This window comes from Capricornis sumatraensis, chromosome 14 (assembly GCF_032405125.1).
Source record: "Capricornis sumatraensis isolate serow.1 chromosome 14, serow.2, whole genome shotgun sequence".
Lineage (NCBI taxonomy): Eukaryota > Metazoa > Chordata > Mammalia > Artiodactyla > Bovidae > Capricornis > Capricornis sumatraensis.
This window is the reverse complement of record NC_091082.1, coordinates 61,586,062-61,604,246: the sequence shown is the minus strand read 5'-3', so window position 1 is coordinate 61,604,246 and position 18,185 is coordinate 61,586,062. Positions and strand designations below refer to the sequence as shown.

General features: G+C 42.1%; 1 protein-coding gene across 1 annotated transcript; it reads left to right on the top strand.

The window, feature by feature from the left end:
* Positions 1–11,818: 11,818 nt before the first annotated feature.
* LOC138090271 (PRAME family member 8-like) lies at positions 11,819–14,451 on the top strand. Its single transcript, XM_068985774.1, has 3 exons — positions 11,819–12,105; positions 12,520–13,113; positions 13,878–14,451. The coding sequence occupies exons 1-3, from the start codon at positions 11,819–11,821 to the stop codon at positions 14,449–14,451; spliced, it is 1,455 nt and encodes a 484-aa protein (XP_068841875.1).
* The last annotated feature ends 3,734 nt before the right edge of the window (positions 14,452–18,185 follow it).

Here is an 18,185-nt window from a genome sequence, read left to right as displayed (position 1 = left end):
GGGGGCTCTGCTGGGTCTTCCTTGCTGAGTGCAGCCTTTCTTTTGTTCTGGTGAGCAGGGGTTACTCTCTAGTTGAAGTGCATTGGTTTCTCATTTTGCTGGCTTCTCTCATTGCAGAGCACAGGCTCCAGTGCATGTGGGCTTCAGTAGTCATGGGTTCCAGTCTCTAGTCGAGTGCTCAGTGTTTGTGGGGCATGGGTTTAGTTGCTACACAGAATGTGGGATCTTCCTGGACCAAAGATCCAACCTGTATCCCTTGTGCTAACAGGTGGATTCCTAGCCACTGAACTTCCAGGGAAGTTCCTTCTCATGCTTTTTATGCATGGAAAGAGTCTGGACTTATTGAAGCCATCCATATGATATGCATCTTAACTACTTCAGGAAAACATCCTGTCTTCTCCTTCTTGAATTACCCTCAGGGCAGACTATCTTGAGGGAAGGGGAACTGCAGTCGATAATGGCCTTATGGCTGCAACATCCTTTGTTTACTGAAATGGCAAGTGACATACTTGTCCCCAAGGAAAAGCTAAAGAGAAGATTGGAAGTGGAACTGAGTTGTTGTTCAGTCAATCAGTTGTGACTGACTCTTTGTGACCCCATGGACTGCAGCGCACCAGCCTTCCCTGTCCTTCACTATCTCCCAGAGTGTGCTCAAACTCATGTCCATTGGGTTGGTGATGTCATCCAACCATCTCATCTTCTGTCACCCTCTTCTCCTGCCCTCGATCCTTCCCAACATCAGGTCTTTTCCCATGAGTTGGCTCTTCCCATCAGGTGGTCAAAATATTGGAGCTTCCATTTCAGCATCAGTCATGTCAATGAATAGTCAGGACTGATTTCTTTTGGATTGACTGGTTTGATCTCTTTGCCATCGAAGGGACTCTCAAGGGTCTTCTCCAACACTACAGTTACAAAGCATCAATTCTTTGGCACTCAGCCTTCTTTTATGGTCCAACTCTCACATCTGTACATAACTACTGGAAAACCATAGCTTGACTATATGGAACTTTGTCAGCAAGTTGTGCTTTTTGATATGCTGTCTAGGTTCTTGATAGCTTTTCTTCCAAGGAACAAGCCTCTTTTAATTTCATGACTGCAGTGACCATCCACAATGATTTTGGAGCCCAAGAAAATAAAATCTGTCACTATTTCCATTTTTTCCCCATCTATTTGCCATAAAGTGATGGGACATAATGTCACAATTGCAGTTTTTAAAGTGTGTTTTATGCCAGCCTTGCCACTCTCTTCTTTCACATTCATCTAGAGGCTCTTAAGTTCTTATACACTTTCTGCCATTAAGGTTGTATAATCTGCATATCTGAAGTTATTGTTATTTCTCCCAGCAATCTTGATTCCATCTTGACCTTCAACAAGCCTGAAATTTCCCATGATGTACTCTGCGTGTAGATTAAATAAGTAGGATGTCAATATATAGCCTTGATGTTTTCCTTTCCCAATTTTGAACCACTCTTGTTCCATGTCCAGTTCTAAATGTTGCTTCTTGACCTGCATACAGATTTCTGAAGAGGCAGGGTAGGTGGTCTGGTATTCCCATTTCTTTAAGAACTTTCCACACAGTTGCTGTGATCCACACAATCAAAGTCTTCCTCATAGTTAATGAAGCATAAGAGATTTTTTTTTAATTCCCTTGATTTTCCTATGATCCACCATTTGTTGGAAATTTTATATCTGGTTCCTCTGCCTTGTCTAAATTCAGCTTATACAACTGCAAGTTCTTGGTATATGTACTGTTGAAGCCTAGCTTGAAGGACGTTGAGAACTCTCTTTCTAACATGTGAAATGAGTGTAATTGAGTGATAGTTTGAACATTCTTTGGCATTGTCTTTCTTTGGGATCGGAATGAAAACGAACATTTTCCAATCCTGTGGCTGCTGCTGAGTTTTCCAAATTTGCTGGCATATTGAATGCAGCACTTTAATAGCATCATCTTTTTGGGTTTTAAATAGCTCAGCTGGAATTCCATCACTTCCAGTAGCTTTGTTTTAGTAACACTTCCTAAAGGCCACTTGACTTTACACTCCAGGATGTCTGGCTCTAGGTGAGCCATCGCACCATCATGGTTATGGGTCACTAAGACCTTTTTGAACAGTTCCTCTGTGTATTCTTGCCACCTCTTCTTAATATTTTCTGCGTCTGTTAGATCCATATCATTTCTTTCCTTCACTGTGCCTATCTTTGTATAAAATGTTCCTCTAATTTTCTTATAGAGATTTCTAGTCTTTCCCATTTTATTGTTTCCCTCTATTTCTTGCATTGTTCACTTAAGAAGGCTTTCTTTTCTCTCCTTGCTATTCTTTGGAACTCTGCATTCAGAGGGGTTTATCTTTTCCTTTCTTCTTTGCCTTTCACTTTTTTTCTTTTCTCAGCTTCCTCAGACAACCATTTTGCCTTTTTGCATTTCTTTTTCTTGGGAATGGTTTTGATCACTGCCTCCTGGTCAATGTTAGGACCACTGAATGGAGTTCTCTGGGCTCAGTACACATTCCAATCCTTAGCTTTAAATCCATCTATTCCTTTCAAGGCAGTTGACAAGGTGGAGGGACAGTGGTTGGAGGTAGAGGTGAGATACGTGGTTGTCAGAACTTTGACTGTCTGCATGTCCTCCAAACGTGGTAGGGGATGGGTAAGGTTTTCATTAAACATCGATCTTGGTCCTTCTGAGTTTCTGAATGAGTAGATCTGGGGAGAAGCTGAGAATCACTTTTTGAAAAGTTCTTAAGTGATGCTGATGCTGCTGGTCATGGGACCGGTCATTGGGAACCACTGCAGTAAGTAGAGCTACTACACTTTTATTTTATCTTCCTAGTTTTTGGAATAACAGCTTATGAAGAGAAAGCAACATGGTAAATACCTGAACCTCATGCTTGTTCCTTCTCCCTTTTATAAGAGATGAAATTATGACTCCAATATTTTATTACAAAGCTCACAGCGGTCAATCAACACACTGGAGGGTGCTGGGACAGCACAGTTTAATATTCAGAAGCACCAACAAACAGAACTTCAAGTTCTACCATCAGTAGGCTGTGTGCCTTGGAAGAAGTTACTGCTCTCCACTGAGTCTATCTCTCACTGTATTGAATGAGTACCATATAATCCCTAACTCATTAAAAAGCACTGAGCCAAGTGCATGGTGCAGAATAAATTCTCCATAGATGGCAGGGCTGTTTGACCTAAAGGCTGCAGACATAATCAAGACCACAACCAAGGCCACAGTGACTATCAGAACCTGAGGCAGAATCTCACAGGTCAGTCATTCCCTCTGTCAAGGTGTGATGCTTTGATTACAGAAGCCAGCACTTTAAAGGTCACCTTATGTGTCTCTGCCTGGGGTTCAGCCTATTGGCTGGGACAAGCCTGTTCTCTGGTGGTCAGATTGACGATTCTCTCCATTGGCTATGGCTTCATACTCAGGATTTCTTTGATTGGAACTAACTCCATGGAGCAGAGGAGAAAGAAAATCCAGATCAGATTTTCTCATCCAATGACTTTCTATTTTTTCCTGAAAAATTTCTGGGGCCTTTAGTTGATCATAGGTATAGGGATGCTCAGAGAATGCTAAACTCTGTTGACTTACAAACCCTTTGGAGCTCCCTGGGAGTTTCCATTAACTTTCTGGCAGCTCATTTCATGTCCTGGGTCTCTGGTTCTTTATTGGAAAAATAAATCATTTTTTGAGGTTCTTGTGACACTGTAGGTGTCCTGGGTGGCTCCTGAATCTGCCTTTAATGCTGGTTTTTTTTTTTTTAAATCCTTCATTTGAACTCCCATAGATACTGGAAAAGAATCTTGGGTAAATGTGGTTTGTGAAACCCAAGATCTCAACTCACACCAGAGGGTCATCCCCTCCATTGCCCACTGAATTTATGGGGAGAACAATATTTTTCTCTTCCTGTTACAACACCCCAGCCTCAGGTCAAATTGTCTGGCATTTTCCTCCATGAGAAAGGAACCCCACATTCCCCAGGATCAGGTTGGGTGAGCGAAGGGTGACAGTGGAGCAGGGAGATCTGGGGGCATGGGACTCCACATCAGTGAGCTGCTTTTTAATTAATGCCAAATGATGCCTTTTAGGAAATTAGGACCAGTGTTGCTACATTTTTCTTTAAATATTTTTCCACCAAGGGACAGTGGAGAGGAAATTGTAGTATAAAACTTATTTTTTCTTTGTCTCTGGCAACAAATTTTCTTTGTTAAAACATTGTATGTGGGATATATTTGGGAACCCTATAGCCTCTGATATAAGAAAAGTGTTCAGCAAAGAACTCTAATATGACCCACTATGACCCTTACAAAATCAGAAGGGAAAATGCATGTTTTTGTTGTTCTAGACCTGAGACCTACATTGGTTTGTGTGCCTGGTTTTGATGATGTTGGGGTTGAAATTGCCTTTGCACCTCCACAATCCTGCTATGCCAGGTATAAAATTGAAATATTTTGTGAGAAGAATTTACCATTATCTCTTGAATGAGTATGTATATAATTTTACATCAATAGTATTTTGTTGCAAGTGTTATTTGGTACTTGATATTTCTTTTTACTTAATGTTGTAACCATATCAAGTCTAATATGACCTAACAGACTCCTGTCTGTCTCTCCCATCAGAAAGCTTCCATAAGCCTCTTATCCTTATCCAGCAGAGGGCAGACGGATTGAAAACCACAATCACAGAAAACTAATCAAACTGATCACAAGGACCTCAGCCTTCTCTAACTCAATGAAATTACGAGTTATGCTGTGTAGGGCCACCCAAGGCAGATGGGTCATAGTGGAGAGTTTTGATAAAATGTGGTCCACTGGAAAAGGGAATGGCAAACCACTTCAGTATTCCTGCATTGAGAACCCCATTAACAGCATGAAAAGACAAAAAGAAATGACACTGAAAGATGAACTCTCTAGGTCAGTAGGTGCCCAAAATGCTACTGGAGAAGAGTGGAGAAATAACTCCAGAAAGAAAGACAGCCAAAGCAAAAATAATGCCCACTTGTGGATGTGACCGGTAATGGAAGTAAAGTCCAATTCTGTAAAGAACAATATTGCATAGGAAAATGGAATGTTAGGTCCATGAATCAAGGTAAATTGGAAGTGGTAAAATAGGAGATGACAAGAGTGAACACCGACATTTTAGTGAACTAAAATGTACTGGAATGGGCAAATTTAATGCAGATGACCATTACAGCTACTACTGAGGGCAAGAATCCCTTACAAGAAATGGAGTAGTCCTCATAGTCCACAAAAGAATTTGAAATCCTGTACTTGAATGCAATCTCAAAAATGACAGAATAAACTCTATTAGTTTCCAAGGTAAACCATCTAACGTCACAGTAATTAAAGTCTATGCCCCAACCACTAATGTCAAAGAAGTTGAGATTGAAAAGTTATATGAAGACCTACTACCTACTAGAGCTAACATCAAAAAAAAAAAAGATGTCCTTTTCATTACAGAGGACTAGAATGCAAAAGTAGGAAGTCAAGAGATACCTGGAGTAACAGGCAAATTTTGCCTTGGAGTACAGAATGAAGCAAGGCAAAGACAATTGAGTTTTGCCAAGATAATGCACTGGTCATAGCAAACACCCTCTTCCAACAACACAAGAGAAGACTCTACACATGGACATCACCAGATGGTCAATACCGAAATCAGATTGATTATATTCTTTGCAGCTGAAGATGGAGAAGCTCTATACAGTCAGTGAAAACAAGACCGGGAGCTGACTATGGCTCAGATCATGAACTCCTTATTGGCAAATTCAGACTTAAATGGAAGAAAGTAGGGAAAACCACTAGACCATTCAGGTATGATCTAAATCAAATCCCTTATGATTAAACAGTGGAAGTGACAAATAGATTCAAGGGATTATCTGATAGAGCCCTGAAGAACTATTGATGGAGGCTTGTACAGGAGGCAGGGATCCAGACACTCCCAAGAAAAAGAAATGCAAAAAAGCAAAATAGTTGTCTGAGGTGGCCTTAAAAATAGCTGAGAAAAGAAGAGAAGTGAAAGACAAAGGAGAAAAGAAAAGATATAAGCATCTGAATTCAGAGTTCCCAAAGAATAGCAAGGAGAGATAAGAAAGTCTTCCTCAGTGATCAGAGCAAAGAAATAGAGGAAAACAACAGAATGGGAAAGACTAGAGATCTCTTCAATAAAATTAGAGATACCAAGGGAACATTTCATGTAAATATGGGCACAATAAAGGACAGAAATGGTATGGACCTAACAGAAGCAGAAGATATTAAGAAGAGGTGGCAAGGATACACAGAAAAACTATACAAAAAATATCTTCAGGACCCAGATAACCACAATGGTATGATCACTCACCTAGAGACAGATACCCTTGAATGCAAACTCAAGTGAGCCTTAGGAAGCATCACGATGAACAAAGCTAGTGGAGGTGATGGAATTCCAGTTAACCTATTTCAAATCCTGAAAGATGATGCTGTGAAGGGCTGCACTCAACATGCCAGCAAATTTGGAAAACTCAGCAGTGGCCACAGAACTGGAAAATTTCAGTTTTCATTCAAATCCCAAAGAAAGGCAATGCCAAAGGATGTTCAAACTGCTGCACAAATGCACTCATTTCACACACTAGCAAAGTAATTCTCAAAATTCTCCAAGCCAAGCTTCAACAGTATGTGAACCGTGAACTTCCAGATGTTCAAGCTGGATTTAGAAAAGGCAGAGGAACCAAAGCTCAAATTGCCAACATCCGTTGGATCATAGAAAAAGTGAGAGAGTCCCAGAAAAACTACTTCTACTTACTGACTATGCCAAAGCCTTTGACTGTGTGGATCACAACAAACTGTGGAAAATTCTGAAAGAGATGGGAATAGCAGACCACCTGACCTGCCTCCTGAGAAATCTGTATGCATGTTAAGAAGCAATAGTTAGAACTGGACATGGAACAACAGACTGGTTCCAAATCAGGAAAGGAGTACATCAAGGATGTATATTGTCACCCTGCTCATTTCACTTCTATGCAGAGTACGTCATGCAAAATACTGGGCTGGATGAAGCACAAGCTGGAATCAAGATTGCCAGGAGAAATATCAATAACCTCTGATACTGAGATGAAACCACCCTTATGGTAGAAAGTGAAGAAAACTAAAGATCTCTTGATGAAAGTGAAAGAGGAGAGGGAAAAACTGGCTTAAAATTCAGCATTCAAAAAACGAAGATCATGGCATCCGGCCCCACCATTGCTTGGCAAATAGATGGGGAAACAATGTGAACAGTGAGAGACTTTATTTTCTTGGGCTCCAAAATCACTGCAGATGGTAACTGCAGCCATGAAGTGAAAAGACGCTTGCTCCATGGAATAAAAGCTGTGACCAACCTATACAGCATATTAAAAAGCAGAGACATTACTTTGCCAACAAAGGTCTGTTTAGTCAAAGCTATGGCTTTTCCAGTAGCCATGTATGGGTGTGAGAGTTGGACTACAAAGAAAGCTGAGCACCAAAGAACTGATGCTTTTGAACTGTGGTTTTGGAGAAGACTCTTGAGAGTCCCTTGGACTGCAAGGAGATCCAACAAGTCAATCCTAAAGGCAATCAGTCCTGAGTATTCATTGGAAGGACTGCTGCTGAAGCTGAAGCTCCAATACTTTGACCATCTGACTTGAAGAACTGACTTCCTTGGAAAAGAACCTGATGCTGGGAAAGACTGAAGGCAGGAGGAAAAGGGGATGACAGAGGATGAGATGGTTGGATGGCATCACCGACTCAATGGAGATGAGTTTGACCAAGCTCCTGGAGTTGGTGATGGACAGGAAGCCTGGTGTGCTCCAGTGAAAGTGAAAACCACTCAGTCGTGTCTGACTCTGGGATCCCATGGACTATGTCCATGGAATTCTCTAGGCCAGAATACTGCAGTGGGTAGCCTTTCCCTTCTCCAGGTGATCTTCCCAACTCAGGATCTAACCCAGGTCTCCCACATTGCAGGCAGATTCTTTACCAGTTGAGCCAGAAGGGAAGCCCAAGAATACTGGGAGCATGTAGCCTATCACTTCTCCAGTGAATATTCCTGACCCAGGAATCCAACCAGGGTCTCCTGCTTGCAGGCAGATTCTTTACCAACTGAGCTATATATTCTTTACCTATATATGTATGTAAAACTCATCTTTATTTTCATTCTTCTGTAGATAAATATTTAAGCTGTTTCCATTCTTGGCTATTGGAAATAATACTATGAACATAAGGGTGTGTGTATCTTTTTGAATAATAGATTTTTCTGGATATTTGCATAAAAGTTGGATGCTAGACCATATAGCAACTTTATTTTTAGTTTTGGAAGACCTACATATTGTTTTCCATAATGGCTGTACCAATTTACATCCCGCCAGCAGTGTAAGAGGCTACCCTTTTCATCACATATTCACTAGCATTATTAAGCAGATTTAAATTTCTTTTGATTTATTACTTGATTTACTGATTTATTATTTGACTGGAGATACTGACTGCAAGGGGATAAAAGGTGAGCCTTTAGAACAATGCTCCTTTTGGATCTCACAGAAGCTGTGCTCTCATAGAAACATTCCCAGCTTAGATTTCTCAATTTCCAAATTTCCACGAACATCACATGAAATCTCTCTGATTGTCATTTCCAACATTTAGGTTTCCTGGCAACTTGGTGGGGGGAGGGGGGGACAATATTCTTCTGATCCTGTCAACTACTTATTCTCTTCACAGAAATGGGCAGTTTCTTCTACTTGGCAGTGACCTTGAATCAACAGCTTACACATAGGGACAATATGAGTGAAGTTCAGATTTCCTCTTAAGGTTATCTGAAGGAATGAATAAAAAGTGCCTGCATGATTGTTCACCCGGTTTCTGTTCAATAACAGAGATGTTCATGCTTATTGTTGTTACTAATCTCAATCTAATTGCAAGTTATTAATAAAAGGGATTGATGCCCTGGGATTTAAATGTCACTTGAGTAGAATCCAGTTTAATCTTATTTTATGTAAAGGCCATTTATATACATGAGAGAAATATGGTGGAAGCCATCTTCCTGAAAGTGACCAAAACTGAGAACTACCTGGAGAGTGCCTTCACCTTGGTGGCCACAGGTGTATAAGAATAATTTTGGCATCAAATAATTAGGTGAGTGAGAGGCACGGAAAATTCTTAAAGGTGGACAAAGGGTTTCCCTTTACGTGTGGCCATAGACTTCAAAGAAATCCTTACATGATGCAGCCCAAAGTGGGAATCATACATGACTGTGGTAGCACATTAAACACCAATAAGTGTTTCCATATTTAGTGCAGAAAAGATGTTGGCATTTATGACAAGAAAAGCAGTATTTTACTTCTGTGCCTAATGGTGTCACTTTGATCAGAATCTGTGCTGAACATGGCTAGTTATGAGTAAAACAGTAATGATCTACATGCACTAGGAGAAGTGCTAATGAAATTATGGTTCATTTGGCTTCTACTCCAGTATTCTTGCCTGGAGAATACATGGATAGAGGAGCCTGGTGGGCTACAGTCCGTGGGGTTGCAAAGAGTCGGACATGACTGTAGTGACTTAGCACACAAACACATTCACTCCTGAAAAATGGCTGGGGAATTTGCCATCTGAAGATTGTCCTCAGTGAGAAAAATAAATAAACAAATAAGTAAACAAATCTCAGCTGGTAGCACTTGCCCCTGGATGACAGGGTTATTTGGAGCTGAGGTTTATTTCTTCTCTGGCTCCAAGTTCCCGAAGAACCCAGAGTGCCCACCTTCACTGCCTCTGAGTCTGGGAAATATCTGATTCCAGTATTCACAGCCCTTCCTCTTCTCATATCTTAGATTTCATCTTTTCTTGCAGTTGGTTGTTCTGATCTCAGCTTTTTGGGAAAAAATGCCATCTATGATGACAGTGTCTCCTCTGAGCCACTCTCTTTTACTGTATTTCTTCAGTTTATTTTATTTATTTATTTTTATTTCCCTGGGCCATCACTGCTGTGGGGGGCTTTTCTCTACTTGTATCGAGAGGGGGTTACTTTCTAGTTGCTGTGCATGTTCTTCTCATTGCGGTAGCTTCTCTTTTGTGGAGCACAGGCTTAACAGTTGTGGCGCACGGACTTAGTTGCCCTGTGTCATATGATATCTTCCCCAAACAGGGATCAAACCTGTGTCTTCTGCATCGGCAGTCAGATTCTTCACCACTGAGCCACAGGGAAGCCCTATTTTACTATCTTAATATCACCCAGAACAATGTCTTTAAATTTCCCTGTTTCTAAAAAAGGAAAAAAAAACAAAAACAAAAAAAGAAGAAGTAAAAAAAAAGTCTATTTTACATTCCTGCTATCATTCACATTGTCCCTTTAGGAATGCCCAGCTCCAAACTGTCCAGAATCCCTTGTATTCTCACTGAAATTCCAGCCTGTCCACCTTCAGAGAAGGCTTGACTTAAGGCTGGAAAAACCACCATATCCCCAAAGCTCTTCCCTGGCTGCCTGAATAGGCACACACCCTCCTGTGTTTCCTACCTAACTCCTCAGTGAAAAGCTGATATAGGGATGAGAGTATTTTGTTTTCTTTCATAACACACCACTGTTTTCATGAAACTGTTTTAATCATGGACATATTGCTAATGTTGATTTGACTGACGTTCCCCCAACAGTGATTCTGTCAACTTTTTTTCTTGTCCAGTGGCAGGGACCAATAGTCCCTTTCCTGTCTGACCCTTACAAATATAACTGTCCATATTGGTAGAATTCAGTCAGTTTTAGGGAAGTGAATCTGTGAATAGGTCCTGGATCACCCAGCCACACCATCATTCTTTTTGTTTCCTGACTGTGTATATGTTTCAATCAACTACTCTAGACAAATATGATAATCCAATCAGGATCAATCCAATAGGTCTTCTATAGTTAAATCAGATGTCCCTTTCTGATTGGATAAGCAGTGGGACAGAGGGATTATGGGACAAGAAAGGTGTATAAATGTCTGAAGCACTGGAGAAGAGATACAGAATCTTCCTTCTCTGGAGACACCAGCTGAGTTCTTCACAGCGTCTGAAGTCTGAGCACCCCACCAGCGACATCAGACCAGTAAGTTACCTCTGTCATATAAGAATAACCATTCCTTCCCCATGGTTAGCTAATCTTGAAGAGTGACTTGTAGTTCTGGATGGCAGGGAGTGTTTTCAAAAAATCATTTCTTTATGATGAATCCATTTCAGGTTTTAGTTTTGCCTTTCAGTGTAGTTTTGCCTGAATCTCAAAACATTTTGATTAGTGCTTTAGCTGGTATCATTTTTTAATGTCTTTACCCAGCAGATATTTAAACTCTGTTTGGAGTTTTGTTTCATGAAATTTCAAACACACATTTTTTACACAAATGGCGTTTGTGTTAAGGGTAACTGAGGATGGAGGCTGTGTGGGTCCCCATGACCTTCCTCTTCTCATAGACTGAGGGCTCCCAGTGGTGGTCTGACATATTCCACTCATAAAGACTGGAGTGAGCTTTCAGGCTCCTGGCTTCACACTTCTAGCTGGGACATGAATTAAGCAAAGCACTGGATTGAATTGAAATGGCTAGTGGTTGCCTTTCCTCCTTATTGGTCTTGTGAGAAGCTTGTTCTGAATCGAATAGGGAAAGAGTTACAACTTGGTGCCCGTTGAGGCCTGAATGTCATATGGTCTAATTGAGGCACTCCCACCCCTGCCAGAGCTGGGTAGGTATCAGTCCTGAGTAGGTATCTCTGAAGGGTTGAGAGATTGTCGTAGCTGTGTTCCTCTTTGGCTTGACATGGATGCTTTGTTTGTTGGCAGTTTCCACAGGATTCTTTTTGAAGCAGAGCCAGGATGAGTGTCCCGACCCCACCCAGGCTCTTGGACCTGGCTGGAATGCACCTGATCAGGGAAGATGCCTTGGTCAGTTCTGCTCTGGAGTTTTTGCCCACAGAGCTCTTCCCACCCCTCTTCATGGACGCCTTCCATGGGAGACACATCAAGACCCTAAAGGCCATGGTGCAAGCCTGGCCCTTTGTCTGCCTGCCTCTGGGGGGCCTCATTGACCTGCCTCATGTGGGGCCCCTACAAGCAGTCCTGGAAGCACTTGATGTCCTGCTTGCCCAGAAGGTTCGTTCCAGGTAAGTCGGATCCAGGTAGCTTAATAGGGTTCTGGGAATCCTGGAAGAGACATCTGGGGTGGGCTAAGTGGATGGCCAATGGCTGGGCCAGAGGGTTCTGAGGATGGCAGTGAAGAAGCTCAGAGGCCTTGGCTCACTATGGAAAATACTTTACTGATGTGTAAATGAGCCTACAATGCAAGAGGGATTGAAGGAACATGCCCTATCTCCTTCCTATGATGCTTAATCCCACTAGAAGTGGAGAACTAGAAAGGAGAAAGGAAGTTGGAGGAAAGAGGCAGAAGAGGGCAAGGCAGCAGGTGATGAGATATGTGAAATAAAAGCACAGGTGGGCAGTCATTTGTCAAATTCTGAGACTGTGGTTGTGTTCTGTGTGGATTTCAATATATCCCTGTTAATCTCCTGTCCTTAAAGGAGGTGCAAACTACGGGTGCTAGATCTGCGGAATACTGGCCAGAGCTTCTGGAACATGTGGTCTGGAGCCAGCACCCATGGGTTCTCAAGCTTCGGAATGGCACCAGTGGCTGAGCAGAGCTCAAAGACCCATCAGCCCTTGGCTCCCCTGAAGATATACATAGAGCTTTGCCTGAAGAAAATGACCCTGGATAACTTCCTTACCTACCTCCTCAGGTGGATAGAGCAGAGAAAAGCTTCCATTCACCTCTGCTGTAAGAAGCTGACCATCTTTGCAATGCCTGTGGAAAATGTCATAAAGGTCCTGAATATGGTGCAGCTGGACTGCATCCAGGAGGTGCAAGTGAATTGGATTTGGCATCTGTCCACCCTGGCCAAGTTTGCTCCTCTCCTGGGTCAGATGAGCAACGTGCAGAGACTCCTTCTCTCCCGCATTCACGTGTCTGCCCTTGAGAAGCAGGAGCAGCAGGAGCAAGTTGTCCAATTTACCTCTCAGTTTCTCAAGCTGCACCATCTCCAGGATCTCTATCTAGACTCTCCCTCCTTCCTTGAAGGCTGCCTGGACCAGCTGCTCAGGAGAGTGTGGAACATTGCGTAGGTAACAGTGAACACATCACTGGCATGTGAAGCACACAAGGTCCCTAGCTGCTCTATCCTGAGCTGTGGTATCACTTCACCACTGAAATCAAGGTAGAAAAATACACACAGACATCATACTAGAAAGCTGTGTATGGTGTGGCTTGGACCCAGTGAGGGCAGATTCTTTCTTAAGAAGGGGAATCTATGTAACATGACTTAGGAAAATAGGTAAGTGAAAGGAGATCAAAGAAGGGAAGCCACCTATAATCAAAGCAATTTTAAAGCAATGGTGTGGGGAATTACCTGCCAGTCCAATGGTTAGAATTCTGCTCTTTCAGGGCTGAATGTCCAGGTTTGATCCCTGGTGGGAAAAGTAAGATTGCACAAGCCGCACATGTGATATGGCCAGAAAAAAAAAAAGGAAAAGAATGTGAGGGATAGAAAGACAGAGACAGAAAGAAAAACTTTGTGCTCTCCAAGTTTCTGAACGTGTCTCAAATTACCAGTCCCTAAATGTTGCCTTTTCCAGATAAGTTAGTAAATATTTAAGAAATGCATGATTCTGAGATGATAGTAGTGAAGCATGACCAGAGAACATACAAACCACAGGTGGTTTTCAGGTGATGCAGAGAAGAAATGTCAGGTTAAAAAGGAGACTGATCATTCTGAGTACTGACCTTCAGGAGACAGTTAGTAGGACCTTGTCTTTGGGCCAATCACCTTCCCAAAACAGCTGCCCCCTGGGTTTCTCAGACTTCATCACTTTTTTTTCTCCCCAGATGCCTGATGACCCCCTTGGACCACCTGGCAATAACTAACTGCCGGCTTACAGAATTAGACCTGACCCACCTGTCCCAGTGCCCGAACATCCAGCAGCTCAAAGGCCTGGATCTGAGTGGGGTCACCATGACTGACTTTAGTCCTAAGATCCTCTGCATTCTTCTGGAGCAAGTTGCAGCCACCCTCCAGGAACTGAACTTAGAGCAGTGTGGGATCACAGAGTCCCATCTTGAGTCCATCCTGCCTGTCCTGAGCTGCTGTTCCCAGCTCAGGACCCTCAGTCTGTGTGGGAATGTCCTCCCTATGGCCATCATGGAGAAGCTGCTGAGGCACACCACTGGGCTGATCAACTTAAGTGATGAGTTTTACCCTGCCCCTCAGGAGAGTTACAGCCCTCATGGAGCCCTCCACCTGGGCCGACTGGCCCAGCTTCGGGATAAACTCATTGAGATTATGCGGGATTTAGGACGTCCAAGGGCCATCTGGCTTAGCTCCAGCCCATGTCCTTGCTGGAGCAATAAGACATTCTATCCTGAGCAGCCCTTTCTGTGCCACTGTTACATGTCTGCCTAGTTGGATGCACCTATCAGAGATTTCTTCTGGGCACTTAGAAACTAAAATATGGGGAATAGATGCATCATAAAAGGAAAACTGATCCATGGTTTCAGACATCAGCTCAGTATGAATGGGAAAAGGAAAGATGATTCAGTGGAGATGCAGGATTGCAAGGGGAAATGGAGACTCTGAGAGATGTTGGGACTTTCAGAGACTTGGCTTTATAGCATCACAAAGATGAATCTAATTTTCTGGATGGAAATCTTGTATGCATATGTGGCATTATATTTGAGTGGAGATTGTAAATAAATGGTCACAAATAAAGAAACCTTTGTACTTGTACCTGGTGCCCTTCCTGATATATTATTGTGTTTTGTCTGTTTTCACCTCAGGAATCTCCAGTTTCTCATGAAAGAAAACACAGAGAATTTGTATGATCAGAAACCCCACTATCCTCACTAGTTCTCTATTCTGTCGAGAACATGTTACCTTCTTACTTATTTCTGTGGCTGTTCACTTGGTTACTTCACACAACAAGGGCAACACACTCAGTGGCCACTGAATCACTGGAGTGAAAAACTCTAGACAGGGTACTCAGTGCTGACTCAGGCCATGACCCTCAATATGAGCTGTCCTCATGGTTCTCCTGGTGGGTCCATAGGTCTCAGTTCCTGGCCTTTCTGTGCTGGGAAAGGGCTTCACTACACAAGTCAAGATCCTCCATTCTGGAGGACGTCATCCACATTGCAGATGAACCAGAGGCCCTGTCCTCACCAATCCATGCTTGTCATGCATGTATAGTTGTCCTCCTTGAATTAAAGTAGTTGTGACCAGCAAAGATACACAGTTTTCTTTGCTGTTGTTCAGTCGCTAAGTCGCATCCGACTGTTTGTGACCCCATGGACTGTAGTCCACCAGGCTCCACTGGGATTCCCGAGGCAAGAATATGGAGTGCGTTGCCATGTCCTTCTCCAGGGGATCTTCCTGACCCAGGGATTGAACCCACATCTCCTGCACTAGGAGGAGGATTCTTTACCACTGAGTCATCAATACTAAAATCATACAGGCATATAACATGGTTTTACTATTTCTAAATCACATTAAGAGATTGCATTCTTTTGTGGGAGTAGGTCATGTCATCGAGAGATTGACATTCCTGTAACACCTACTATGTCTTCCTATCTGGGAAGACTAGTAACATGTTTTATCAACATATCAGCCTGCTCTCCAAAATAATTCTTATATACACCTTATAACTCATAGTCAATTCTCTTTGTCCTCAGTTCCACATCCTCAGATTTAATCACCTGCAGGTGGGGTAGTATTACATTTACTGTAGAAAAATGTCCACGAGGAAGAGGATCTGAGCAGTTCAAAGGCATGTTGGTCAAGAGTGATCTGTGTATGTAGTATGTATTAGAAGTATGGATTATTGTGGGAATGGGTTCAAAGGGGCTACAGGGATGGAGAAGCCCCATGGTCTACTCTAAGTGAGGAAACCAGCAAATCCAGTTTTATATCTCAGGCCAGTGCTTAGGGCTGACAACTAGGGGAGCTGGTGATGTAACTCCAGGTGTGAAGCTAAAGGCCTGAGAACCAGGGAAACACTTGTGTAAGTCCTGGAGTTTCAAGTCTCAAGATCCAGAAGCTGCCATGTTCATCGACAAGAAGAGGGAGAGAAGATAGTATCTTGTTCCATTTAGGCCCTCAGGAATTGAATTAAGCCCAGCCACATTGGTGAGGGCACATTTCGTCACTCACTTGATAGGTTTAAATGCTACTCTCTTCCTGAAACACCATCTCAGAAACACCCACCCTTAAAGTCACATAAATGTAACCAACACAAAGACCATAAAAAAAGGGCACCCAAATGAAGGCCTCTGCTGAGGATTCAAGGGCTTGTATTGTTGGCTCTGGGGATGGTGTGGATATTGGACTGAGGGATCTTAGGCAAGAGGCTCTAATTTCCATAAAATGGAAGTAATGATGCACCCACAGTGTATGGAGTTCCTGTAAATCAATGAGATGAAACATGTTGAGGCCTTGGTAGTGGAGCTCACATACAGTAGGAGCTCAACAAATGAGTCATTTCCTTCTTTTCCCTTTCTAGCACACACCCCCAGGATTATTCATTCCTCAAGCTTACTCAATATTTCTGTGACAGAAAGGAATGAAGGAGGGCTTAGCATTTACATGAGGCCTTGAATGAATCAAAATTCCCCCAAGCTGCCCTAGTAGCCAGCACAGGGAGGGTCAGGAGGAGGTCATAGGAAAGAGTCCATTCCTCTCTAGTGATACACATTCTGAGCTTCAGGACTCCTAGGCCACCTGCTGGGTGATCAGACCAGGTGACATGAACTAATGTTGCAAGCAGGTCTGTCGGGTTCAGCATCCTAGAAACATCTGCTGCAATGTAAATGCTCATTTAATATAAATATTTTTGCTGTGATTGATATAAATACAGAAAATAAACATTGTCTTTTAAAATTATGAAGAAAAATTAGTACTTTGAAAGAATGCATGTGGATATTTTAAAAAAGTGCTTGATTTGGAATCTCAAAGGAAAAATACCTTTAAAACTAATTTTGAAGATCATTCAAACTAATAATGTCTTCTTAAAATATTTAGAATAAAGTAAATAAATTTAAATTTAAAAAAAAGAACATTTCAGAACTGGATTACAATTGTAAAGTTTAAAGTAGATTTTGTACTGAAGAGCAGTTTTGTGTTCAGAGTAAATAGAGGACACGGTACAGAGCACTTTCACTTAAATCCTTCTCCCTCCACATGCACTGATCTCCAGCTATCAACATTCCCCACTTGATTTGATTAGAATATTTGTTATAAGTGATGAAGCTACACTGACATAACATCGTCACCCCAAGTAGAGTTTACATGGAGGTTTGCCCTTAATGTTGCGTGTTCTATGACTTCTAGCAAGTATATAATAACACTGCAGAATCACACAAAGTATTTGCTTTGCCTATTTATCCCTCCTCCATCTCAATCTCTGGGAAAAAATCTGATTATTTCACTCTTCTGTGATTTTGCCTTTTGCAAAAATGTCTTGTAGTTGGCTCACTTTATGTAGGCTTCTCAGATTGATTCTTTCACTTAGTATTAGACACTGTGATTTCCTCCATGATTTTTCATGGTTTGACACCATTTCAGTGTCAGTATACATCACAGTTCATTGGTTTTTTCACCTACTAAAGGACATCTTGGTTCCTTTCAAGTTCTGGCAAAGATGAATAAAGCTGCTATAAGCTTCCATGTGCATGTGTTTGCCTGGAAATAATGTTTCAACTCATCTGAATGGAGCAAAATTGCTGGATTGGAAGATACTAATATATATTAAAATAATATTTTTTTCTTAACAAACTCCCAAGTTAGACAGATATTGTCTAATAAATGGTAGGGAACCATGTTCCTGTGGCCCATAACTGATCACAGAGAAAGGCAAGGCAGTAAATGGTTATAAATGCATGGTCCCTGGAAATTTTTACAGCATCAGACTTTACTTCCATCACCAGTCACATCCACAACTGTGTGTTGTTTTTGCTTTGGCTCCATCTCTTCTTTCTTTCTGGAGTTATTTCTCCACTCTTCTTCAGTAGCATATTGAGCACCTACCGACCTCAGGATTTCAGCTTTCAGTGTCCTATCTTGTTGCTTTTTCATCCTGTTCTTGGGGTTCTCAAGGCAAGAATACTGAAGTGGTTTGCCATTCCCTTGTCCATTGGACCACATTT

Excerpts from the sequence above, each read along its gene's own strand:
- LOC138090271 (XM_068985774.1), top strand. The coding sequence starts at position 11,819 with ATGAGTGTCCCGACCCCACCCAGGCTCTTGGACCTGGCTGGAATGCAC. Across the intron at positions 12,106-12,519 it reads GCCCAGAAGGTTCGTTCCAG|GAGGTGCAAACTACGGGTGC; the intron begins GTAAGTCGGATC and ends CTGTCCTTAAAG. Across the intron at positions 13,114-13,877 it reads AGGAGAGTGTGGAACATTGC|ATGCCTGATGACCCCCTTGG; the intron begins GTAGGTAACAGT and ends TTTTCTCCCCAG.